Source organism: Gobio gobio (genome assembly GCF_949357685.1).
Source record: "Gobio gobio genome assembly, chromosome: 9".
NCBI classification, from domain to species: Eukaryota; Metazoa; Chordata; class Actinopteri; order Cypriniformes; family Gobionidae; genus Gobio; species Gobio gobio.
This window is the reverse complement of record NC_137115.1, coordinates 26,610,881-26,637,742: the sequence shown is the minus strand read 5'-3', so window position 1 is coordinate 26,637,742 and position 26,862 is coordinate 26,610,881. Positions and strand designations below refer to the sequence as shown.

The 26,862-nt window shown below is 46.9% G+C and overlaps 1 protein-coding gene across 1 annotated transcript; it reads left to right on the top strand.

Annotated features, from left to right (window-relative positions):
* Window positions 1-13,926: 13,926 nt before the first annotated feature.
* On the top strand, window positions 13,927-26,218 carry LOC307131991 (extracellular calcium-sensing receptor-like; the record flags this gene model as incomplete). Its single annotated transcript, XM_079826125.1, has 6 exons — window positions 13,927-14,135; window positions 14,269-14,557; window positions 14,635-15,390; window positions 15,486-15,713; window positions 25,066-25,189; window positions 25,305-26,218. The coding sequence occupies 6 exons, from the start codon at window positions 13,927-13,929 to the stop codon at window positions 26,216-26,218; spliced, it is 2,520 nt and encodes an 839-aa protein (XP_079682251.1).
* Window positions 26,219-26,862: the final 644 nt, after the last annotated feature.

Here is a 26,862-nt window from a genome sequence, read left to right as displayed (position 1 = left end):
AGGGAAAGGAAGGGCCACTTCGCACATTGCATCGTGACTTGCTACTGCCTTGTGGGTTCTTACGAGAAGATAAACCTGATGAATCAATCAGGCCAAAGATACCTCGTAGGCCTAGAAATCGAGCCAATCCTAGCACAGGAGAGTCTGGAAATGAGACTGAGAATTCTGAATCTGAGGATAATTCAATGAATTGCTACGTACCAAGATACTTACCAAGTATTGAAAGCAGAATCCTCTTTGATTCCGGACCTGTGGGGCAGGCAAGAGGTGTACTGACAGCAGAAGTTCCTCCTGAAACGAGAACTGTGATCAGTACAGAAAATGAGCATCCTACTCCAGTAAAGGCGCAAGGGAGTTTACCTGACCTATCTGATGATAATGATGATGTAGGTAGAAGTCCGCTTGATGAGCCTGAAAAAGAAAATTCACAAATGATGAACCCTACAGGAACGGATATGTTGGGTGACACACCTGTGGAAAATGAACAGCAGAGACGGGACTTGAATGAACTCTTGCCTAGAGTCTCCAGTGAAGTGGATGAAAGGAATGGTGCATTGTCACAGGATGGAACTACCAATTCAGGGAGACCCCAGGATAACTTAATGGAGGCTGGGCAGAGCCTGGAAGGTGTCCTTAGACGCTCGCAAAGACACAGTGAGCCGCCAAAGAGGCTGCAGTACCCTAAGTTGGGTAATCCCCTTTCTCTGGTTGTACAGTCATTGCTGCAGGGGCTCAGCACAGCTTTTGCTGTATCATTGGAGGAGCCAGATTCTCATGGGGGTACCTGTCTTGAAATGCCTGGTGGATATTCTTCTGCAGTGATTTCGCAGCCCAAGGGATGCAGAGGGACCTGCATATCTTCAAGGCAGGGAGGATGTAACCCGGGTAACCCTGGCCACCAGTACACAAGTAAAAAAAATGAAAAAACTAAGGATGAGCGAAACATAAGTGTATTAGAAGGACAGGAGAATCACCCAATCACCGATTGTGCTGTAGTGACAGACACTTGAATGGGCCAATAGCAGCAGCGCATCTAGTTCTCGCCTGCGCCTCTGTCAATGCACGCAGCGGATGAGAGAGAGCGAGTCAGAGGAAGCAGCTGTACGGAGCGATCTCTAGAAGCACGGAGCGATCTCTAGAAACACGGAGCGATCTCTAGAAACACGGAGCGATCATTCTGGAAAAAGAGTTAAATATAATGAAAGTATTGGATTTCTGAGTGGATGCGATAACTAAGAGAAGCTGCCGCCGAAGTGAGAAGAGGACAAGTATTGGAAATAGAGGCTGTCGCGGACACGCGGAGCATCAAAGCATTGTGAAATTAACTTCTTTTTCCTTTATATTCCTTCCTTGGTGAGTCATATCTCAAATATTAATTTGATATGCAAAAAGAAAAGTGTTGCAAACTCTGAAGTGAACTATTAGAGTGTTTTGAGTGTGATATTGGTGTTTGCATAGACCGTGTTCATAGCGTGCAAGCCAGAGCTAGTTTGCATGTGTGCTAAAGCTAAACGCATGTAGAAAAGGCTAACGAGAAATGTGACGGTGATGTTTAAGTGTCAATGTGTTCAATAAGTGTTGAAATATTGAGTTAATGTGTTCTTTAAAGTACATGCATGTCATTTTGTATATGAGAGTTTGAATTGAACATTGAATATTGTTTCTGCCTTGTGTTTTTACAAGGCTGGGTTTTTTTGAGAGATTGAGATCATCTTCAAGAGTTTTCCTGTCCCATTCCGGACACGAGAGACACAATTTAAGCGCATGCACATGGCGAGCCACCCACGGATCTGATCTGCCTGTTGAACTGTGTGTTAGAACTCATCGAAACTGGTAGGATAATTCCTCTTTGTTGCTTTTGAACAATTAGGACCTGGAGTCGTTGCAATCTGCTTGTATTTTTTCTTCATTTTTCCATCTGAATCTTCAACGAACATTTGACTCTGAACTGAATCACTTGAAAGGAATCGATCTGAATCACTTGATTCATGGACTCTGAATCGATTCGCTGAATCTTGTAACTGATTCTCTTTGAAAAGAATTTGAGAAAAGTGATCTGTTTGAAATTGTACATTGAAATTCAGAACACATTTTGTGCATTTAGTTTTCTTAAGTGTTTGAACACACTTTGAAGTTATTGAGTACAACTTTTGAAGAATTTTGAGAACATTTTCTTTTAGTTTTGTTCAATTTTGTTGGGTCACAAACAAACTGACACAGTGTTTACTTTTTTCCAAATGTTTTATTTTATTCTTTTATTGAACAAATTGTAAGAAAGTTGATTACCAACTGATTTGAATTGTTCAAGCTACTGAATCCATTACCGGAAAACCAAAAGAGTGATTTTACAAATGTTGACATTTCATTGTGACATATTGAAATAATTGCTTGCATTTGCTTCAGGCAAAAGAAAAAAGACTAAAAGAGAAGAGATTATTTTCTAATAAAAATTCTCAACTGAATCAAGAACAAGCCTTTGTGTTAATTTTTCACCTACCTGCTGTGCTGCCTTCCTCTCTCAGTAGTCGCACCTGCCTTCTGATCCACCGGCCCAAATCGAACGTTATAAAAGTGTGACACATCAGACACGTTACACGCTACACACATTTCACATGTTGAAGCTTTGCATGCATGTTAATGACCCTAAATGAGAAAAGGTCACACAATTTCAAGAAAAACAATGTGGGTTAGATAGTATTTCAGATAGATTGATGATAGCTAATTTTTACCATTTTGGCATACAAAAAATATTTCTGTATTGAAAAAAATGGGGAAAAGCTACTTTTTTTAAGCTTCATAGGTTAGTAAAAAACGTCTCGGTTACGTATGTAACCCTCATTCCCTGAGGAGGGAACGGAGACGTACGTTAGTGACTAACGAATGGGGGTTTCGCTTAGAAGCCAATCATCTTCGAGTATTCAACAGCGCCCAATGGCAGTGCCAATGCCATGGGCATGCGGAATTTGCATGCGTAACTCCGCCCCACCTCGTGGGTATATAAGGAAGTACGCTGGCAACATCACATTATGTTACTGCTGCAGGAGCCAAGACTGAACTCCGCGTTCCAGGCAGCACAGCTGACGTGGCAAGGAAACGTACGTCTCTGTTCCCTCCTCAGGGAACGAGGGTTACATACGTAACCGAGACGTTCCCTTTCGTTCAGTCACTACGACGTACGTTAGTGACTAACGAATGGGGGATCCTATACAACAACGCCACTCAGCTGTCATCCAGTGCCCTGCGTAAGTGTGAGTACCCTGTCGTAAGACTAGTACGGACGAAGGACTCCCACTTATCACAGGATTACCAAGGTACACTGGGAAGCATATCCCAGTGAGGGAATGCCAAGATGCCTACCCGTAGGGAGGACTTAAGAACACACATATGACCCGCTAAGGGCTGCATATGGAAGATCTCTAGGGTACCAGCCGAAGGTGGATTTTTAACCCTAGGGGTGGCAGGGACTTGCCAAGGGAAAGACACCTGCTCGCTGAGGAGGCTTATGGTGGAAATACTCGTGTGGGGGTCGCCGGAGGGGAACCATGCACACGGAGCACCTGGCCGGACATGAGGGTCTGGGCTCGAAAGGGCAGACTGAACTGATGTCGGCGTGAGCAGTGCTGGAGGAGCTCAGGGCTCTCGGGGAGCTCACCTAAGGGAAAATATCGCACGTATCCAGTCCTTGGAGTGGAATGGCGAGCAAGCGAAGACACCTGAGCCTGGCCCATTACCGGCCACCCGTAGGGGCGAGTACATAGTCGGACACTGGCTCCACTCGGAGATTGTAGAATCTGGCGAATGTGTTGGGTGTCGCCCAGCCTGCAGCTCTGCAGATGTCTGTTAGCGAGGCGCCATGCGCTAGAGCCCAAGAGGAGGCCACACTCCGGGTGGAGTGTGCCCTCACACCAAGGGGACATGGTCGGCCTTGCTGCTGGTAAGCCAAAACAATGGTGTCCACTATCCAGTGAGACAACCTCTGCTTTGAGAGAGCACTTCCCTTCCGCTCTCCACCATAACAGACAAAGAGCTGGTCTGAGGTCCTGAAACACTGCGTCATGTCTACGTAGGCGCGGAGAGCGCGTACTGGACAGAGCAATGCCAAGGCTGGGTCTGCCTCCTCCAAAGGCAGCGCTTGCAGGTTCACCACCTGATCTCGGAACGGAGTGGTGGGAACCTTGGGCACATATCCGGGCCGGGGTCTCAGGATCACGTGAGAGTTAGCCGGCCCGAACTCAAGGCACGCTTCGTCAACCGAAAATGCTTGCAGGTCCCCGACCCTCTAAGCGAGGCCAATGCGGTCAGCAGAGCCGTCTTCATAGACAAGAACTTAATCTCAGCCGACCGCAAAGGCTCAAAGGGAGGCCTCTGCAGAGCACTTAAGACTACTGAGAGGTCCCAAGAGGGAACGAGAGGAGAGCGAGGAGGATTCAGTCTCCTCGCCCCCCTCAGGAACCTGATGATCAGGTCGTGCTGCTACTTACCTTTTTGTCTCCCAGGAGATCGTGGTAGGCAGATATTGCGGCCACGTACACTTAAGGGTGGAAGGAGACAGCCTTCGTCCCACCCCCTCCTGGAGAAACGAAGCACAGACCCGATCGGGCATATCCAGGGGTCTTCCTGGCGGGAAGAGCACCATGTGACGAAGAGGCTCCCACTTCAACGCATAGAGGTGTCGTGTAGACTCTGCCCTAGCGGAAGTGATGGTAGCGACCACCGCAGGTGGAGGGCTACTCAAACCAGCCGCGTCCCGTCCAGAAGCCACACGTGGAGCTTCCAGAACGCTGGACGCGGGTGCCAAAAGGTGCCCCGTCTCTGAGTGAGGAGTCTCAGAGGAATAGGCCAGGGAGGGGCTGTCGCAAGGAGTAGCAGTTCTGAGAACCAGGTCCGGCCGTGCCAACGGGGCGACCAATATGACCTGCTCCTTGTCCTCCCTGATCTTGCACAGTACCTGTGCGAGAAGGCTCACTGGGGGAAACGCATAATTGCGTAGCCCCGACGACCAGCTGTGCGCCAGTGCATCCGTGCCGACCATAGGTCAGGGAATAATACAGGGAGCAATGGGAAGAGTCCTGGGAGGCAACAGGACTACCTGTGCGTCGCCGAACCGTTCCCATATCAGCTGGACCGTCTGGGGATGGAGTCTCCATTCTCCAGGAAGTGGCTGAAGCCGTGAGCTCGTAGGCTGCACGGTTCAGGACTCCCGGGATGTGGACAGCATGAAGGGACCTCAGATGCTTCTGACTCCAAAAAACGAGATGGCGGGCGAGTTGAGACATACGGCGGGAGCGTAGACCGCCCGGCCGTGTCGTCTGTCCTGACTAGTACATGTTGACCCTTCAGCAACGCTCGGAAGCGGTGCAGGGCGAACCGTACTGCCAGCAACTCGAGGCAATTGACATGCAGAAGGCGCTGGGGTCCTATCCAGGAGCCCGTGGCTGCTTGTCCATTGCACATGGCACCCCAGCCCGTGGATGATGCATCTGTTGATACAACAAGATGCCTGGAAACTCGTTCTAAGGACACTCCGGTCCGTAGAAAACTGAGGTTCGACCACGGGGAGAGAGTCTGTAAGCAGGCCCGAGTCACTTGTACCCGGAGCGTGCCAGACCGCCATGCCCATCTCGGGACTCGATCGCGTAGCCCGTGCTGAAGCGGTCTCATATGAAGCAATCCGAGCGGCGTTACCGCGGCTGCAGATGCCATATGCCCCAGGAGCCTCTGAAACAGTTTCAGTGGAACCGCACTCTTGCCCTCGACTTGTCGAAGGGAAGTCAGCAGAGACTGCGCGCGCTCGCTCGAAAGCTGCGCGCACATGGCGACCGAGTCGATCCATACCGAGAAAAGAGATCCTCTGCGCGGGGCAAAGTTTGCTCTTCTCCCAGTTGACCCGAAGGCCCAGACGGGCTAGGTGATGGAGCACCAAATCTCTGTGTCCGCAAACCTGCTCTCGAGAGTGACCCAGTATGAGCCAGTCGTCGAGGTAATTCAGGATGCGAACCCCGTGCTGCCGAAGGGGCGCAAGGGCTGCCTCGGCAATCTTCGTAAAGACGCGAGGGGACAGAGATAGCCCGAATGGTAGAACTGCGTACTGATATGCCCGCCCCTCGAAAGCAAACCGTAGGAACGGTCTGTGTCGAGGTAGAATGGAGACATGGAAGTAGGCGTCCTTCAGGTCGATCGCTGCAACCAATCGTCTGGACGAACGCATTCGAAAAGGCGTTTCGCTGTCAACATCTTGAGCGGAAACCGGTGGAGGTAACGGTTCAAGACGCGCAGGTCCAGGATCGGTCAAGCCCACCGGTCTTTTTGGGTACAATGAAGTACGGGCTGTAAAACCCGGAATTCACCTCGGCTGGAGGGACAGGTTCGATCGCACCCTTCGCCAGTAGGGTGGCAACCTCCGCTCGCATGACGGGGGCATTAGCCCCGATCATAGTGGAACGGACTCCCCGGAAGCAGGGAGGAACCTGCGCGAACTGAATCGCGTAGCCGCACCTGACTGTCTTTCGCGACCCAGCGGGACAGCCCTGGAATCTGAAGCCAGGCTCCCAGGAACTGCACCAGCGGGGTCAATCGGACTACAGGTGTACCCGGAGTGGGGCAGCGATGCAGCGTTACCGACCCGGACAAGGGAGGCTGTTGGGCGTCCCGGTGTGGGGGTGCGGTTAACGGCTGCGTCCTGACAGAGGAGACCAGGGAAGGACGCGCGTTCCACTGGGGTCTGCTCTGCCAGGAGGCTGGCGACAGAGAGGGATGCAAGTGGCGGGACCCGTGGGTGGCGCGCACTGTCATCACCGGTCTCTGGGTCCTCAGAGACAGGAACATGAGTTCTTCCCAAGCGCTGCTAGCCCGGGGGCCAGCAGCGGAAGGATTTTCCCCCGGCCCTCCACCGGGGGAAGGAGAGGCCCTGCTACCATCCCCTGGGAAGAACTGGAACCCATCTCTGAGTTGTCCACCTCCAGCGTGGCGTTTAACCAGTCTGGGGAGCGGACTGGGCGACATCCTCAACCACCTCCACGGCGCGGCCCAGGTTAAGGCTGCTGCTGGGGCCGGGCGGGAAGAGGGAGGGCGCCCTCGGCGGCGAGCGGACTGAGGCGACTGAGCCGGCGGCTGGTGCAGCAGCTGGCCGCCGGGGCAGTACGTGTTACAGCCTCAGTCTGCTCTGGGGCGGCCGAGAACTGTTGGGCGCAGTTCCCAGCCGCGCCGCCGAAGAGGCCAGCCTGGGATATGGGTGAGTTGAGGGGGCGGGCCCACTCAACGTCCTCCAAATCACCAGGTAAGGCCAGGTGTTCTCCCGGACCACAGCTGTGGACATCTCCCAACCCAGGGAGCGTGTGGCCACCTTCACCGCCCGGGGGCGGGATCAGTCGCGGCACGCAGCTCAATGAAGAGCCCTGGGTCGGCTCCACCCTTGTGCATGTGCAACGGGGCGGCGGCCTGCCCGTAGCTCTGCAGGACCACGCCACCGAAGTAGACGAGCCCACAGGCTTTGGGAGGGTGCTTAGGACAGCCACACCACGCCACGTCAAGCCCTCTGTGGACACCGTAGTGCGCAACAGAGAGTTCAACAGTGGGGGTGAGGGGGCCCCAGTGTACCCTAGGCCGCGGCCCCATCAAGGGCAGAGAAGGCGGAGGAGGCCACCAAACGATCGCGGGAAGCACGGGGACTTCCAGGACCGCGTGATCTCCTCATGCACCTCGGGAGCGAAAGGCATTGGGGGCGGGGCCCAACAGCTGTCGGGTGCCGTCCCCAAAAACCAATCGCGCAACCATGAGCACTCGCGACTGGGCGGAGTTCCACACCAGCGCGAGACTCGCGGCTGCCCGAGATAACATGGCTGTCAACCTTAGGTCGGATCAGGCAGCGCTGACACACCCGGAGGCGGAGCACAACTCCTAATCGTCATCCCCAAAGGACTCCAGCCCACCTTGGGATGCGGCGATCGACATCTCACTGCTATCTGGAGCGTGGACGAAACGAACGAGGCGTCAGAGACGGGCCGCTGTTTCAGTCCAACACTCGCGGGTTTAATGTGCGAGAGGGGGCGTGGCCCGAGGAATGATCGTCGGGGTTCTTAATACCACGGCACCGCACTCAGGTCACCCTGGCCACCAGCCAAAGTACCACCTCACTCGGAGACGGTAGATTGGGGTGTGGCAGAGGGGACTCTCTCTCCTCACGGAGATCACTGAGTCTCGACCGCAACATCGCGATGGTCACGTTCCCGCAGTGGGAACATGACGCATCCACAAACACTGCCCGAACGTGCTGAAGCCCAAACACATCGAGCAGTGAATGTGCCCATAGACAGCAACGGAGATCGATCGCACCCGGAAGTGCACGGGCGAACCGTCTTGAAAAAGACGTGCCACGCGCAAGCTCTTTTTGTGAGAGGAAAGCTCTGCAGAGTGCCGAAGCGCCCAGGGAAACACACACACAGCTGTTGCAGATCACTGCACAGATCAGCAGGCAGGCAGCATGAGATCGCTGGAACGCGCCGTAACACCAACACCCTGGAGAACCGCTGGTCTCGAAGACTGAAGAGAAGACTTCAGAATTCAGGCTTGTAGGAGTGAAGAGATCCTCTTGGCTCCAAAGCAGAAACATAATGCGATGTTGCCAGCGTACTTCCTTATATACCCACGAGGTGGGGCGGAGTTACGCATGCAAATTCCGCATGCCCATGGCATTGGCACTGCCATTGGGCGCTGTTGAATACTCGAAGATGATTGGCTTCTAAGCGAAACCCCCATTCGTTAGTCACTAACGTACGTCGTAGTGACTGAACGAAAGGGAACTAAAATAACAAAATATAACCAAGAAATTTTATTATTTTGGGTCTCTACAATTGCCTTAGAGCATTAAAATATGCGTGTCTAATTGACCCGTGAACATCACGGACGTAACCGTACTTTTGTGTGTATATGTCAAAACACATCACGCAGGGCTCGACATTAAGCATGTTCACATGCTTGTCCTTCGGACAAGTAAATCTGTCATCCACTTGTCACAGTAAAAAATGTGCTTGTCCGAAAAAAAATAAATAAAAAATTGTGTGTGTTGTAAATAAAATTTATTCTGAAGCAATATTCTCACCAGTGTTCAATCAGCTTTGACATATGCATATTTGTGATATTTTTACCTTTTATAAAGGGCATTTTCCCCTAATCTTATTAACCTCTTAACAAGCGCCCCATTTTTGTGGAATTTTTTGAAAACGATATACCCAAATGAAAATGTCTGCAGCTCTTAAACCCTATGGTCTATATTCATAAACCTGGTCTTATTTTAAACTAGACACTTGAAATATTGCTACCCAAGAGTCATAATAACTCAAAGTAATATGGGAACAGAGTAATATACATGTAAATATACATGTAAGTGACTCACGTTTTTTGTTTTTTGTTTTCACTTAGGGAAAAAAATATTATAATTTAATGTTAAGAGCCTGAAAATAACCTAAATATAAAACTGAATGTCTAATCATGTCATGATTCAAATATGAGGATGATTCTCTCAGTAATGTGGCTTCTGTGAGCTTTTATGTCAAGAAAAGTCTAGGCGTCATTTCAAAAAGGCCATTTATTTCAGAACATTTGCTATTGTAAAGAGTAGTTTTTCATTCAAATAAATCTGCAATAAACTGCAATATACTACTAATTATAATGGATAAACAGTTACTGAAAAACTAAAGCAACTATTTACAGAGATTACAAAGTGTAAAAAACTCATTTAGCTGATAATAAGTGTCAGTGAGAGTCTGCGCGCTCCACTGCAGTTGCGCCATGGAGAACGCGCAGACAGCGCACAAACAGTATTCACCAAAGCCTACTTACGCAAACTGCGCAAGATAATGCCTTTTGATTGGTTACTAAGTCCATCAATCAAACCTTTGTTGAAAAGGCATTGGCTGGGCACCGAGTGCCTTTATCCAACGAAAACCATGGGCGCAATGATTGACAGCTCACCAAGCCTGTAAGGCACTTCCTCTATATGATGCATCCCAGAAGAGTCTCTGATTGAAGGAGAGAGACGGGGGAGGGTTTAAAATACGTGGGAGAAGCCATTCTAGCAGGGGGAGTTTGCCAGACACGGATTAGAATCGATATTTCATTGAAAATGGACATGATTGATCACGCTAACTCAAAACTCTCTTGCAAACAACGGAGGATTTTTAGTTTTTTCCCTATTTTTTCGTTGTTTTGGATTAAAAAGTGGGATGCATTTTGAAGAATGGACTCTTACACAGAGATGTATGCGGGTGTTTATTGGATTCGTCCGATCTGATCTGAACGACAGGAGATGAAAGATGAGTAACGCTGATATTATGCTAATGTTTACATGGACGGTCCTTTAGCATTTCATTTAACCCTTTCCTCTCTGGTGTATTTATTGCAAAAACAAGTTCAGAACATGAATCTTGAGTGTTTTAGCTTTCAAATGATGCATAGTTTGTGATAGTTGATTGAATATTTTGTATAAAACAAAAGTAAATAAAAGTACACACCCCCCCACTTCCGTCAACCCCCCCGTCCACGATCCGATGCGGGTTAAGAAGTTAAATATAGGCTATGATTCAGATTTCCTTTTATATTCTTAAATTGGATCAATAAATTAAATTAGAAGACGACACTGGCTGTTACCAGTCAAATGAAATAATTTACACTGAAAAATTACAACTGCATTAAATAATGTTATGAGATTGTTTTAAATATTTTTTGAATATACAAATAAGAAATGTTGGAAAGATGAAACTAAACAACCAGTAGGTGGCAGCAGGTGACCACATGAGTGAGTCATTGAGTCGATTTGTTCAAACGCTGATTCATTCAAGAATGAGGCTGTCGTTTACGAATAGTTCATTGAATCTTTGATTCTATCGATTCATTCAAAACGCTGAATCATTCACTAACACGTTGTTGCTGTGACACTCGTTCTGCTGTGATCTTTTGGAACTATTTTCGCTGCTGAAATAGAACAAAAACACTCAATATTGCATCAAAATGTAAGTGACGTAATGTTAATAATTGTTTATGGAGCTGTCATTTGAAATCAGTGTCCTTTTCAGTCGTGATGTTATTCAGGAAAACAGCACTCTTGGTAATGTGACATTGCAACTGTATCATGTTAAATAAACTCCACATTTCTACATTTTTACGGCAATGTGTTAACTGAGTTTCTCTGTATGAGCGGTGCACATATGTTTTGATTTCTCCTCGAGAGGCTGCACGAGCGTAAACAGTGCGTTAGTTATCGTCAGTTCATTATACATTATTATCATTCACTGTCAATCGCCACTTACAGTAATGAATGCAGAATCATTCTTGCATTTGGGTGATTCCCTAGTTATTTTTGTTTATGACGTTTTTTTAGGCTACTTGTCCGTCAAAATTATCTTTCACTTGCCCCTTCAAAAAATCCACTTGTCCCGGACAAGCGGACAAGCGTTAATGTCGAGCCCTGATCACGTGTTGAAACTTTGCATGCATGTTCATGACCCTAAATGAGAAAAAGTCACAAAATTTAAAGAAAAAAAAACATAGGTTAACTGATATTTCTGACAACTTAAAAATCAAAACGGGTCAAATTGACCCGCAACATAACACAAGGGCTAAGGCCATTAACAACACTATTGTATTGTTTCAAACACTGTGATGCAACATACAGGACAACTCAGTGGGTTGACTAATGAAAGTAAGTGAACAGAGGAATCATAGAATCAATGAGAAGACTAGCAGGAAGTTCAGCTATGTATTGTTGGCGTTTACTATTTGAGTGTCCTTCTTGCTATAGAACAGGATGGCCATCAGTGCAGTTAGTAATCAGTGCATTGCTCTCCCCATTCTCATTCATGACACCACAACCTTCCCTTCCCATCGCCCTGTCGTGTTCTGTGTTGCTGTTTGCCATTTTGGTGTTTAGGTCCCCCATCACTATCCTCATGTCGTGTCTGGGTGTAGTTTCCAGGATAGCCTGCAGTTGTTCGTAGAATTCATCCTTCCAGGTGTCATCGCTGTCATTTGTTGGCGCATAGCACTGGATGATAGTTGTGTTAATTTGCTTCCCCCTCAGCCTTATCTTCATGAGCCTACTGTTGACAGGTTTCCACTCTATCAAGCTCTTCTCTACTCCTTTCTTCAGAATGATGGCTACTCCATCCCTATGTTGGTGGTCATCTCTTCCTGAGTACAGCACTGTTTCCCCTGTGCTTGTTGTGAGTCTCCCTGATCCTGTCCATCTGCTTTCACTTACTCCTAGTATATCTATGTTGTATCTTCTCAACTCTGATATCACTTGTGCTAATTTGCCTGTATCGTACATTGTTCTTACATTCCAAAATCCTATCCTAGTCTTAAGTTTGGCGTTCAGAATTTCCACCTTCCTGTCACTGGCTTCCTTTCGGCTTTCACCAATGGCATTCATCCTAGCATCTGATGTTAACCCTGGAAGTCACACCCAGTAGCGTTGATTCCTTCTGTTGCTGTTTCCGTAACGTGCTTGTTTTTACAAGACAGCGTTGTTAGACCTGTGCTAAACCTCCAACCTGGAGGACCAGTGGATTGCACTTTGTCTGGCCTCTACCCTTTGACCTGTCCAGCATGGGTGACCCTACCAGGAGTTAAATCTCCCGCTGGTATAGCTCTTGGGGTCATTGAGACACACAAGCTCCCCGAACACTACAAGATTGCAATCCAACGGGGAGAGGAACCACATGAGGATGAGTAAATGATGACAGAATTTTCATTTTTAAATGAACTATCCCAGAACTATAACAGTCTGGAATTGCAGTCTGGAATAAAAGATCCGCATTTAAATTATTTTTTGTGGACAATTATTTTTATTGAGTAGTCAGTTCAATATGAAGAAAATACAGCATATTAGATTATCACCACTTCCCCACCCACCATCACCCACTTCCCCACCCACCCACGGTAGACATATATTGTACTGGGGAATTACAAGACAATGCAGTGGAAAAGGTAAAATATCTGATCATCAGATAAATAGAAAATATACATAGATACAAAATAAATTAAGAATAAAAGAAGAAACAAAAGATTTGACAATATCAAAGGTAGCTTTCCAGGTCTTCAAAGTCTTTGTCTTTGCTCCATGAATACGAGCTGTTGACAGTTCCAAAGAAATAATATCCAGCAAAGATAGGCCCCATACACTCCTGCACATCGTATGTGGAGGAATCCAGCGACTGACTAACATTTTCTTTGCAGCAGTGTGAGCAGCTAAAAGTAAGCTTCTCTGTTGTGAAGACAATGCCAGATCAAAGAAGTTATTTAAGAAGAAGAGTTCTGGAGTCAAGACCATATCCTTATCTAACGGGAATGATTTGTCATGAGCAAGCTGAGACCAGAAGTGAAAAAGTACAGGGCATTCCCAAAACATTTTTTACATTTGAACCAAGAACCCTCTGCGGACATAAATTACAATTTGGGGAAGGTGACAGATGCATATAGAAATGTTTTAAAGGGGACAGATAAAGTCTATGTAGAAGTTTCCAATGGATCATCTGATGATTTGGATTTTTTGAGGATGATGTAATTGTCTCCCAGGCTTGGTCAGAAAATTCTTTTTTTAAATTAAAACATTTCCCCATTTAAATTCTTCATAATGTGTCCAGTGCCTAATTCACATCCCTGGCTATATATGTAAAATATAATTTGAGTAGGATTTTCAAAGGATTTGCTGCCTTTACTATCTTTACTATTTTAATATTCACATTATATTACCATCTGACAATGTGGGAAAATCAGACTAATTAGCCTGACTTAGTTCTGCTTTGTGTCCTGCCTTATGATATTATTGGTTATGTTTTGAATCATTCATCCATACTAATTATGTCTATAAAAGTGCAAATACTGTATCAGGTCATGTGTATTTGGCATTCACAGTTGAGCTACATTTTAGGTATGCTTCTCTTTCTTTACACACTCCTGCTCTTCCATCAACTTCATACGAAGGCAGGAAACACTGTTTGCCGAATAATGGGAGATCCTCAGTATCCACTGTTTTCCAAGGATGGAGACATAACCATTGGAGCACTTTTTCCAGTCCACAGCATAGAAACTTTACCTTCATTTGAATTTACGCAAAAACCTCAGCTGATATCATGCTCCAGGTTCGTTACATTGGAAAAATTAGAGAAGATAGTAAATTTAAAACAAAAACATATTTAAAATGCATTATATCTATAAATTAATGGCTATTCAAGCATTTTTTTTTTCTCCACCATTTAATGTTTAATTTCACAGTGTGTATCTGAGAGATTTTCGACTGGCACAAATTATGATCTTTGCCATTGAGGAGATTAACAGAAGTAAAAGTTTGCTCCCAAATGTTTCAATTGGTTATCGAATACATGATACCTGTGGTTCAAGACTCTCTACCATGAGTGCAACTATGGGACTGATGAATGGTCAGGAGTATGTACCAGGACACAAATGCAATGGACAGTCTCCTTTACATGCTATCATAGGCGAATCAGAGTCTTCTGCAACAGTGATTCTGTCTAGAACTACAGGACCTTTTAAGATTCCAGTGGTAAAGAGCAATTAGCAGAAGAAGTTTAACTCAATCACAGATGACTATATCACTGTTTCCTGTGCTTTCTTTTTCAGATAAGTCACTCTGCTACATGTGAATGCCTCAGTAACAGGAAAGATTACCCTTCATTCTTCAGGACTATGGCTAGTGATTACTACCAGAGCACAGCACTTGCATACATAGTCAAGAACTTAGGCTGGTCCTGGGTGGGAGCTGTGAACAGCGACAATGATTATGGAAATTATGGAATGGCCATATTTCTGAAAATAGCCCAGGAGGAGGGCATTTGTGTGGAGTACTCTGTAAAATTCTACAGAACAGAGACAGAAAAACTCCAGAAAGTGATGGGCACAATAAAAAAAAGCACTGCAAAAGTGATTGTTGCATTTGTCTCCCTTCCTGAGATGGGCTTACTTATTGATCAGTTAAGTATTCAGAACATTACAGGCCTCCAAATGATTGGTGTGAAGTCATGGATAACTGTAAAGAGTTTGATCACTCCAAACAGTTTCCGTGTGCTTGGAGGGTCACTGGGGTTTGCAGTGAGAAAAATCGATGTTGAAGGGTTTGCAGATTATGTCATAAAAGAATTTTGGAAAACAGCGTTTCCATGTTCACAGAGTAAAGGTAATTATTCTCAACATGCCTTAAGTTGCAGCAGATATGAAGATCTACTTTTGCTAAAAAATTACAATGAAGATGTGCCTGAACAAAGATATGTAAGCTATGTCTACAAAGCAGTTTATGCTGTGGCTTATTCACTACACAGTCTACTTAAATGCAAAGAACAAGAAGGATGTGAAAAAGGCCTGACAATACAACCACAGCAGGTAAAAGATTAGACAGTTGAATAAAAATGGAGAAAATGAGAGAACAATGTGTTAAAATGCCTCAGTGATAATATCATTGTCTTTTTTTCTGCTAGCTTGTTGAGGCTCTGAAGATTGTGAATTTCACGATAAAGACGGGGGATCATGTGTGGTTTGACAGCACTGGTGGTGCAGTAGCCCAATATGACGTTGTCAACTTGCAGCAGGACTCAGATGGATCAATACAGTTTAAATCAGTGGGATACTATGATGCCTCACTGCCCCCTGACCAGCGCTTTGTGCTTAACACTGAAAACATAATCTGGGCTGGAGGACAGGTAGAGGTAAATGAGAGTAATCTGTTTGTCTGACAGGGTTTGTTTTAAATAAGACACTCAGTAGATTATTGTTGAAGTGAAAGCATTTTTTTTTTTTTGTAATTAAAGAATGGAAAAGTAATGGAAGTTTAAATTTACTTTTTTACTTTTTTTTAACTTTTACCTTTTAAATGTATCACATAATAAAAGTACTAAATATTTTATTTTATATAAAATACATATTTTACAAAATCATTTCAACTAAAATTACTATCAAATCAAAGCCATATTGTCTAACCAAGCTGTATTGCAAATTTGATGTTGATATCACAGAAAAATAAGTTACTATGAGAATTAGTTTTGTTGTCACCCACATTCCATTAATTATTTTAACATTTCTGTCCCAATAACTCTTCTATCAAAAAAAAAAAAGAAACCTTGAGACTTTTATTGAAAAATTATAAAGAAGGTTTGATCATATAGTTTTGAGACTTTTATTAAAAATTATAAAGAAGGTTTGATCATATAGTTTTGAGACTTTTATTAAAAATATATAAATAAGTTTTGATCATATTAAAGTTCAAATGCATTTTGTACCGCCCATTAATTTAGAGTCATGGCAACACAACTTTTTTACAGAATGAATTTTGAGTTCGTAAGCTTTTGAATGATACCTAATTTATGATGATTACTAAATGATATGAAAAAAGTTGATAAATAAAAAGAGTGCCAAGTGACAGTGACAGTTAAGTGGTTTGAACTAAGGAAACATAATAAGAAAAACTAGAAAAGAGAACCTTTATGAAAGGCATGAAGAACACATAATTATATGGGTAAATATAAAACCCTATTCTCAAAACTCTGCACCCATTGAAAGGTTAGGACAGATAATATGGTTCCACCACACAAAACTATTCAAATTTGTGCATGTAATTTGGTTTGAATGAAGTTAGCATGCCATCAACTTGCCCTTATAAGTCACATCTATGAGTCAACAGTACAATATTTTTCAAATCATTAACATTAGTTAGGGCTTAAGACTATCTTGAAAATAAACAAATAAGTAATATTTTAATAGCATTTATTGTTTATTTATGTTTGTTAATAATGAATTAATTAAACTTAATGAACATTACATTAATTCCTGATAGACAGGGTTAAACATTCTTCATATGTCAAATTTATGTTTACTAATTGCTCAAATTAATATCACTTCATGACATTAATTAGCACTTGAAATATGGCAATAATGTTTTTATTACACAGAAAAGGCTTCACCCTAGTCCCAGACTACTTAGTTTTTTGTTTTAAACGTTTTAGCAATTTTAACAGCATATCTTAAATTTATAAAAGATACTTAAATGTCCTAATTGAACTAAGGCCTAATCCTGGCTTAATCTAATCCATGTCTGTGAAATCAGGCTTTGTAAAACATTCCCAATTAGTTAAATTTAAAAACTAAAGTTATCTTGCTGCCTTAAAAACATTAGTAAACTCAACTTGAAGATAACCTTCAACTCACAAATAGCCAACTTATTTTAAGTTTAAATTTTAAAAACTTTTTCAAAATCCAGAACTAGAAGATAATAAAAAAGTTTAAATAACTTAATGGAGCCATCATATTGTACAGTGTAGGTTGACAAACACAACAGTGTGTGTGTGTGTGTATGTGTGTGTGTGTGTGTGTGTGTGTGTGTGTGTGTGTGTGTGTGTGTGTGTGTGTGTGTGTGTGTGTGTGTGTGTGTGTGCTCAACTTCTATAATAGCACGTCCACAGCATTCATAATACAATAGCTCACAATACATTATTATAATTCATGATATAAAGTCACACAATTCTGTAATCACTATTACTAATAAATTCATATTTTTCAGATTCAGTATTGATATACCAAGGTACATTTTTGGACCCACTTTATATTAGGTGGCCTCAACTACTATGTACTAACATTTAAATTAATAATTTGATACAATGCACTTATGTACATACATGTTTTCACATTGTACTTACATTTTAAAAATGACCTGCATGTAATTATATCTGTAATTAATTTCTGTAGTTACATTTATAATTACACTGTTGACACTTCCCTTACACATAACCATACCACCACACCTATCCCTAACCTTATCCCTGTATCCCACCTCAATATCAGCAAAAGTATTTTACAATACAATATGAACACAATAAGTACACTGTACTTAAATGTTTATGTAAATCCATAGTAGTTAATAGGGATGCAACAATACAGTTAGTCCACGGTTCAATACATACCTCGGTTTTTAACCACGGTTTTCGGTTCGGTTCGGTTCGGTTCTGATGGCTTGTCACATCAGTTCCCTTTCGTTCAGTCTCTAAGACGTAACGTTAGTGACTAACGAATGGGGGTTTCGCTTAGAAGCCTATCAACTTCGAGTTTAGAGAAAACGCCCAATGGCGTGCCAAGGCCATGGGCATGCGGAATTTGCATACGTAACTCCGCCTCACTGCGTGAGTATATAAGGAAGTACGAAGCAATATCGCATTATGTTCTGCTTTCGGAGCCAAGAGAACCTACCTCTTCACTCCTACAGCCTTCTGAGACTCTGTCAGCTTCTTCGAGACGAGCAGCTTTCCAGTCGGTGTTGGTGTGGCGGCGCGTTCCAGTGATCGCATACTTCCTGTCTGCTGATCTGTGCAGTGGTCCGCCTGACAGCTGGTGTGTGTTTCCCTGGGCGCTTCGGCATCGACTGCGAGGCTTTCCTCTCACAAAAAGAGCTTGCGCGTGGCACGTCTTTTTCAAGACGGCTCGCCCGTGCACTTCCGGGTGCGATCGATTTTCCGCTGCTGTCTATGGACGCATTCACTGCTCGAGCGTGTTTGGGCTTCAGCACGTACGGGCAGTGTTTGCGGATGTGTCACGTTTCCATTGCGGGGGCGTGACCATCGGGATGTCGCGGTCGAGACTCAATGATCTCCGTGAGGAGAGAGAGTCCCCTCTGCCACACCCCAATCTACCGTCCCCGAGTGAGATGGTACTTTGGCTGGTGGCCAAGGTGACCTGAGGGCGGTGCTGTGGTATTAAGAACCCAGACGTTCATTCCTCGGGCCACGCCCCCCTCTTATACATCGCTTCCGTGAGTGTTGGATTGAATCTACGGCCCGTCTCTGACGCCCCGTTCGTTCAGTTCACGCTCCGGATAGCAGTGAGATGTCGATCGCCGCATCCCAAGGTGGGCTGGAGTCCTTTGGGGATGACGATTAGGTTGTGCTCCGCCTCCGGGTGTGTTAGCACTGCCTGATCTGACCTAAAGTTGACAGCCATGTTATCTCGGGCAGCCGCGAGTCTCGCGCTGGTGTGGAACTCCGCCCAGTCGCGGGTGCTCGTGGTTGCGCGATTGGTTTTTGGGGGCGGCACCCGACAGCTGTTGGGCCCCGCCCCCAATGCCTTTCGCTCCCGGGGTGCATGAGGAGATCACGCGGTCCCGGAAGTCCCCGTGCTTCCCGCGACCGTTTGGTGGCCTCCTCCGCCTTCTCTGCCCTTGATGGGGCCGCGGCCTAGGGTACACTGGGGCCCCCTCCCCCCCACTGTTGAACTCTCTGTTGCGCACTACGGTGTCCACAGAGGGCTTTGACGTGGCGTGGTGTGGCTGTCCTAAGCACCCCCCCCTAAGCCTGTGGGCTCGTCTACTTCGGTGGCGTGGTCCCGCAGAGCTACGGGCAGGCCGCCGCCCCTTTGCACATGCACAAGGGTGGAGCCGACCCAGGGCTCTTCATTGAGCTGCGTGCCGCAACTGACCCCGCCCCCGGGCGGTGAAGGTGGCCACACGCTCCCTGGGTCGGGCGATGTCCACAGCTGTGGTCCGGGAGAACACCGGGCCTTTACCTGGTGATGTGGAGGACATTGAGCGGGCCCGCCTCCTCAACTCACCCATATCCCAGGCTGGCCTCTTCGGCGGCGCGGCTGAGAACTGCGCCCAACAGTTCTCGGCCGCCCCAGAGCAGACTGAGGCTGTAACACGTACTGCCCCGGCGGCCAGCTGCTGCACCAGCCGCCGGCCCAGTCGCCTCAGTCCGCTCGCCGCCGAGGGCGCCCTCCCTCTTCCTGCCCATACCCCAGCAGCAGCCTTCACCTGGGCCGCGCCGTGGAGGTGGTTGAGGATGTCGCCCAGTCCGCTCCCCAGACTGGTTAAACGCCAGGATGGAGGTGGACAACTCAGAGATGGGTTCCAGTTCTTCCCAGGGGATGGTAGCAGGGCCTCTCCTTCCCCCGGTGGAGGGCCGGGGGAAAATCCTTCCGCTGCTGGCCCCCGGGCTAGCAGCGCTTGGGAAGAACTCATGTTCCTGTCTCTGAGCACCCAGAGACCGGTGATGACAGTGCGCGCCACCCTCGGGTCTCGCCACTCGCATCCCTCTCTGTCGCCAGCCCCCTGGCAGAGCAGACCCCAGTGGAACGCGAGTCCTTCCCTGGTCTCCTCTGTCAGGGCGCAGCCGTTAACCGTGCCCCGACCCCGGGACGCCCAACAGCCTCCCCTGTCCGTGCCGGTAACGCTGCCTCGCTGCCCCACCCAGGGTACGTCTGCCGTCCGTATGACCCCGTTGGTGCAGTCTCTGGAAGCCTGGCTTCAGCTTCCGGGGCTGTCCCGCTGGGTTGCCCGGACCGTCAGGCTCGGCTAAGCGATTCAGTTCGCGCAGGCTCCTCCCCATTACAGGGGAGTCCGCTATACCGTGACCGGGGCCCATGCCCCCGTCATGCGTGCGGAGATTGCCACTCTACTGGCGACGGGTGCGATCGAGCCTGTCCCTCCAGCCGAAATGAGGTCGGGGTTCTACAGCCCCTACTTCATTGTACCCAAGAAAACCGGTGGGTTACGGCCAATCCTGGACCTTCGCATCTTGAACCGATCCCTTCACCGGCTTCCGTTCAAGATGTTGACTGCGAAACGCCTTTTCGAATGCGTTCGTCCTCTCGATTGGTTGCAGCGATCGACCTGAAGGACGCCTACTTCCATGTCTCCATCCTTCCTCGACACAGACCATTCCTACGGTTTGCTTTCGAGGGGCGGGCATACCAGTACGCGGTTCTCCCTTTCGGGCTATCTCTGTCCCCTCGCGTCTTCACGAAGATCGCCGAGGCAGCCCTTGCGCCCCTTCGGCAGCACGGGGTTCGCGTCCTGAACTACCTCGACGACTGGCTCATACTGGGCCACTCTCGAGAGCAGGTTTGCGGACACAGAGATCTGGTTCTCCACCACTTAGCCCGTCTGGGCCTTCGGGTCAACTGGGAAAAGAGCAAACTTTGCCCCGTGCAGAGGATCTCTTTTCTCGGTATGGAGATCGACTCGGTCGCCATGTACGCGCAGCTTTCGAGCGAGCGCGCGCAGTCTCTGCTGACTTGCCTCCGTCAAATCGAGAGCAAGAGTGCGGTTCCACTGAAACTATTTCAGAGGCTCCTGGGGCATATGGCATCTGCAGCCGCGGTAACGCCGCTCGGATTGCTTCATATGAGACCGCTTCAGCACTGGCTTCGCGATCGAGTCCCGAGATGGGCATGGCAGTCTGGCACGCTCCGGGTCCAAGTGACTCGGGCCTGCTTACAGACGCTCACCCCGTGGTCGAACCTCAGTTTTCTCCGGGGCGGTGTGCCCTTAGAACGAGTTTCCAGGCATGTTGTCGTATCGACGGATGCCTCTGCCACGGGCTGGGGTGCCATGTGCAATGGACAAGCAGCCGCGGGCTCCTGGACAGGACCCCAGCGCCTCCTGCATGTCAATTGCCTCGAGTTGCTGGCAGTACGTTTCGCCCTGCACCGCTTCCGAGCGCTGCTGAAGGGCCAACATGTACTTGTCCGGACAGACAACACGGCCGTAGTAGCGTACATCAACCACCAGGGCGGTCTACGCTCCCGCCGTATGTCTCAACTCGCCCGCCATCTCATTTTATGGAGTCAGAAGCGCCTGAGGTCCCTTCGTGCTGTCCATATTCCGGGAGTCCTGAACCACGCAGCCGACGAGCTCTCGCGGTTTCAGCCCCTCCCGGGAGAATGGAGACTCCATCCCCGGACGGTTCAGCTGATTTGGGAACAGTTCGGCGACGCACAGGTAGATCTGTTTGCCTCCCACGACTCTTCCCACTGCAGCCTGTATTATTCCCTGACCGAGGGCACGCTCGGCACGGATGCACTGGCGCACAGCTGGCCGCGGGGCCTACGCAAATATGCGTTCCCCCCAGTGAGCCTACTCGCACAGCTCCTGTGCAAGATCAGGGAGGACAAGGAGCAGGTCCTTTTGGTCGCCCCGCACTGGCACGGCCGGACCTGGTTCCCCGAACTCGTACTCCTTGCAACAGCCCCTCCCTGGCCTATTCCTCTGAGACCGGACCTCCTTGCTCAGAGACGGGGCACCCTTTGGCACCCACGTCCCGACCTCTGGAGCCTCCACGTGTGGCTCCTAGACGGGACGCGGCAGGTTTGAGTGGCCTACCACCTACACCATCACTTCCGCTAGGGCAGAGTCCACTCGGCATGCCTATGCGTTGAAGTGGAACCTCTTCGACACCTGGTGCTCTTACCGCCAAGAAGACCCCTGGAAATGCCCGATCGGGTCCGTGCTTGAGTTTCTCCAAGAGGGGCTGGAGCGAAGGCTGTCTCCCTCCACCCTCAAAGTATATGTGGCTGCAATATCTGCCCACCACGATCTCTTGGAGAACAAAAAGGTAAGTCAGCACGACCTGGTCATCAGGTTCCTGAGGGGAGCCAGGAGATTGAATCCTCCTCGCTCTCCTCTCGTACCCTCTTGGGACCTCGCAGTAGTGTTAACTGCTCTGCAGAGACCTCCCTTTGAGCCTTTGCGGTCGGTTGATATTAAGTTCCTGTCTATGAAGACGGCTCTGCTGACCGCATTGGCCTCAGTTAAGAGGGTCGGGGACCTGCAGGCATTTTCGGTTGACGAAGCGTGCCTGGAATTCGGGCCGGCTAACTCTCACGTGATCCTGAGACCCCGGCCTGGATATGTGCCCAAGGTTCCCACCACTCCGTTTAAGGACCAGGTGGTGAACCTTCAAGCGCTGCCTTTGGAGGAGGCAGACCCAGTCTTGGCATTGCTCTGTCCAGTACGTGCCCTCCGCGCCTACGTAGACATGACGCAGTGTTTCAGGACCTCAGACCAGCTCGGAAGAGAGCGGAAGGGAAGTGCTCTCTCAAAGCAAAGGCTGTCTCACTGGATAGTGGACACCATTGCTTTGGCTTACCAGCAGCAAAGCCGACCGTGTCCCCTTGGTGTGAAGGCACACTCCACCCGGAGTGTGGCCTCCTCTTGGGCTCTAGCGCATGGCGCCTCGCTAGCAGACATCTGCAGAGCTGCAGGCTGGGCGACACCCAACACATTCGCCAGATTCTACAATCTCCGAGTGGAGCCAGTGTCCGACTATGTACTCGCCCCCCCGAGGGGCCGGTGATGGGCCAGGTTCAGGTGTCTTCGCTTGCTCGCCACTCCACTCCACGGACTGGATACGTGCGATATTTCCTCAGGTGAGCTCCCCGAGAGCCCTGAGCTCCTCCAGCACTGTCGACGCCGACATCAGTTCAGTCTGCCCTTTCGAGCCCAGACCCTCATGTCCGGCCAGGTGCCCCATGTGCATGGTTCCCTCCGGCGACCCCCACATGTGTATTTCACCGTAAGTCTCCGCAGTGAGCGGGTTTCTTCCCTTGGCGTGTCCCCGCCACCCCTAGGGTTAAAAATCCACCTTCGGCTGGTACCCTAGAGATCTTCCATATGCAGCCCCTACCGGCTCATATGTGTCTCTTAAGTCCTCCCCACGGGCAGGCGTTTTTGGCATTCCCGCACTGGGATATGCTTCCCAGTGTACCTTGGTATTCCTGTGTTAAGTGGGAGTCCTTCATCCGTACTAGTCTTACGACAGGGTACTCACACTTACGCAGGGCGCTGGAAGACAGCTGAGTGGCGGGATTATATTGGGACCCCCATTCGTTAGTCACTAACGTTACGTCGTAGTGACTGAACGAAAGGGAACGTCTCGGTTACGGATGTAACCCTCGTTCCCTGAGGAGGGAACGGAGACGTAACGTCCCCTTGCCACATCAGCTGTGCTACCTGGAACGCAGGAGTTCAGTCTTGGCTCCTCAAGCAGGTAACATAATGCGATATTGCTTCGTACTTCCTTATATACTCACGCAGTGAGGCGGAGTTACGTATGCAAATTCCGCATGCCCATGGCATTGGCACGCCATTGGGCGTTTTCTCTAAACTCGAAGTTGATAGGCTTCTAAGCGAAACCCCCATTCGTTAGTCACTAACGTTACGTCTCCGTTCCCTCCTCAGGGAACGAGGGTTACATCCGTAACCGAGACGTTTTTTGCTATTTTATTTTAAGCGACAGGAACAACAAGAGGTTAAGGAGAAAAAAGACTATTTTTTTATTTCTTTATTTTCTTTCTTTATTTATTTTACTTAAATAATTGAAAAACCTTACTTAAACTTAAAACTTTACTTTAAAAAATAAAAACCTTGTACACATTCCTAGTGTATTGTTAAATATAAGATAAATATATATAAAGATTTACACTGGCAGCTCAGAGCAGTACAGCAGCATTTAAGTATGAAATTGAATGAATAAATGTAAAAATAAAACACTACATAGACTTCACTATAAAATATACAGTGATTCTTATTAAAGCTACTGTATTAAAGTTTTTCAGTCAAGAGCAGTGAGTGATTTTCTCTTTGTCTTTTGATGTTGTATTAACATTAAAGGGATAGTTCACCCAAAAATGAAAATTCTGTCATCGAGAAATGAATACAGGTTTGGAACAACATTAGAGTGAGTAAATAATGACATCATTTTAGAGGTGAACTGTCCCTTTAAGGACAGCGTGTTCACTGGCTGCCCTGCTGTCAATTTAAGACCTTCCTGCATCTAATATACAGACACACGCCGATTTTACTTTCACTTTAGACATAACCGACTGTGTTTATGTTAACCTTGTATGTATTTGACAGTATTAGCGCAGTAAGACTACTACTTAGTTCGCTATTCACGTGTTTGACAGGCGTTGAGTGCGCGCGCTCGGAAAAGCGCATGTTTAACCGGTACGCCTGTAAAACGCATGCAAATAATGAACTTTCTTGATTGTGAATAACTATAGTGTTCCGTGAGTATAACTCTACCACTAACGTGTGATGTGAATGTATGTTGCGTTGTTCAGTATTGGGATGGAGGCAAATTATAGAATTTGTAGAAAAATAACCGGAAAAACGCGATTCACAAGTGCGTATTGAACCATGAATGCCATACCGAACAGTTCAATATTATATTGAATATTGTGGCATCCCTAAGTTGTTAAGGCCACCTAATATAAAGTGGGACCCATTTTTTAATGCAGAAGCCAAGGTCTGTGTGCAGTGAGAGCTGTCCTCCAGGCACTAGAAAGGCTGCACAGAACGGTAGACCTGTCTGCTGTTATGACTGTATTCCATGTGCAGAAGGAGAAATCAGCAATGAGACAGGTAATCTCTAGTCCACCTCAGCTTCAAAGAAAATTGGTTAGTTGCTCTTTTACTGCTCATAAAATAAATTGCTTTCCTTTTGTTTCTGACTAGTAATTACAGCTTCCTTTTCCAGATTCAAATAACTGCAAGCAGTGTCCAAGGGAATACTGGTCTAATGCAGAGAAAAATAAATGTGTGTTAAAAAATGTAGAGTTTCTGTCATTCACGGAGGTAATGGGTATAGTGCTAGTCTTTTTCTCAATGTTTGGAGTAGGATTAACTGTGATGGTAGCCATCCTGTTTTACAGCAAGAAGGACACCCCCATAGTAAAAGCCAACAACTCAGAGCTGAGCTTCCTGCTGCTCTTCTCATTGTCTCTGTGTTTCCTCTGTTCACTTACTTTCATTGGACGACCCACTGAGTGGTCCTGTATGTTGCGTCACACAGCATTTGGGATCACTTTTGTCCTCTGTATCTCCTGTGTTCTGGGGAAAACAATAGTGGTGTTAATGGCCTTCAAGGCTACACTTCCAGGAAGTAATGTCATGAAATGGTTTGGGCCTTCACAACAACGACTCAGTGTTCTTGCCTTTACACTTATACAGGTTCTTATCTGTGTTCTTTGGCTAACATTGTCCCCTCCATTTCCTCACAAAAATATGACATATTATAAGGAAAATATCATTCTTGAGTGCAGCCTAGGTTCTACTATAGGATTCTGGGCTGTGCTGGGATATATTGGCCTACTGGCTTTGTTGTGCTTCATTCTAGCTTTTCTGGCTCGCACGCTGCCTGATAACTTCAATGAAGCCAAATTCATTACATTCAGTATGCTCATTTTCTGTGCTGTGTGGATCACATTTATTCCAGCTTATGTAAGTTCTCCTGGAAAATTCACTGTAGCTGTGGAGATATTTGCCATTTTAGCCTCAAGCTTCGGTTTACTATTCTGCATATTTGCACCTAAATGTTATGTCATCCTGTTTAAGCCTGAACAAAATACAAAGCAAAATATGATGGGGAAAACAACATCTAAGTCCTGCTGAGAAATAAATTAACATGTCTTTATTAACATTTCAATGTTTTATTTTTGGATTGTTTATTCAAAGACAAAGACAAAGTTTTTACTGATTTATGAAATTCACAAAAATATTTACTCATAAACTGATACAATTAAAACTTTTAAATTAAACAAATAATTATGCAGACATTAACACCCCATTTACTGTCTTAGACATACATTCAACTTTTATAATTTCTGTTATTGTACTTTATAAACAGGATAAAGTGTTGAAATACTGACAAATCTAAGAAATGCCTAACCCTTGTAGCAAATTAGCTCAAAAGGGAAATATGAATAATTAATCATAACTTGTTATAATTCCACAGCCCCCACCGGGTTGATGAAGTAACACTGAGGCTAATCTGACCGATGATTGCAGAAGTGTTTTCAAAACAACAAATCTCACTTTAAACTACAATTCAGAATGCAATCTGGATGGCTATGGAGGATGTTAAATCCTCCCTGATTGAGCTCCGCCAAGAAGTGCAATCTCAATTGAACACAGTACGTGATTTGGTATCAAAGGTAGACATTAAGATTCAGAGTGAGAAAGATGAAGAAAGATCTAAATGTGCACAACAGAGCAGCAAAGCCTCACCTTGAAAATCACAGAATAAGAGGACAGGT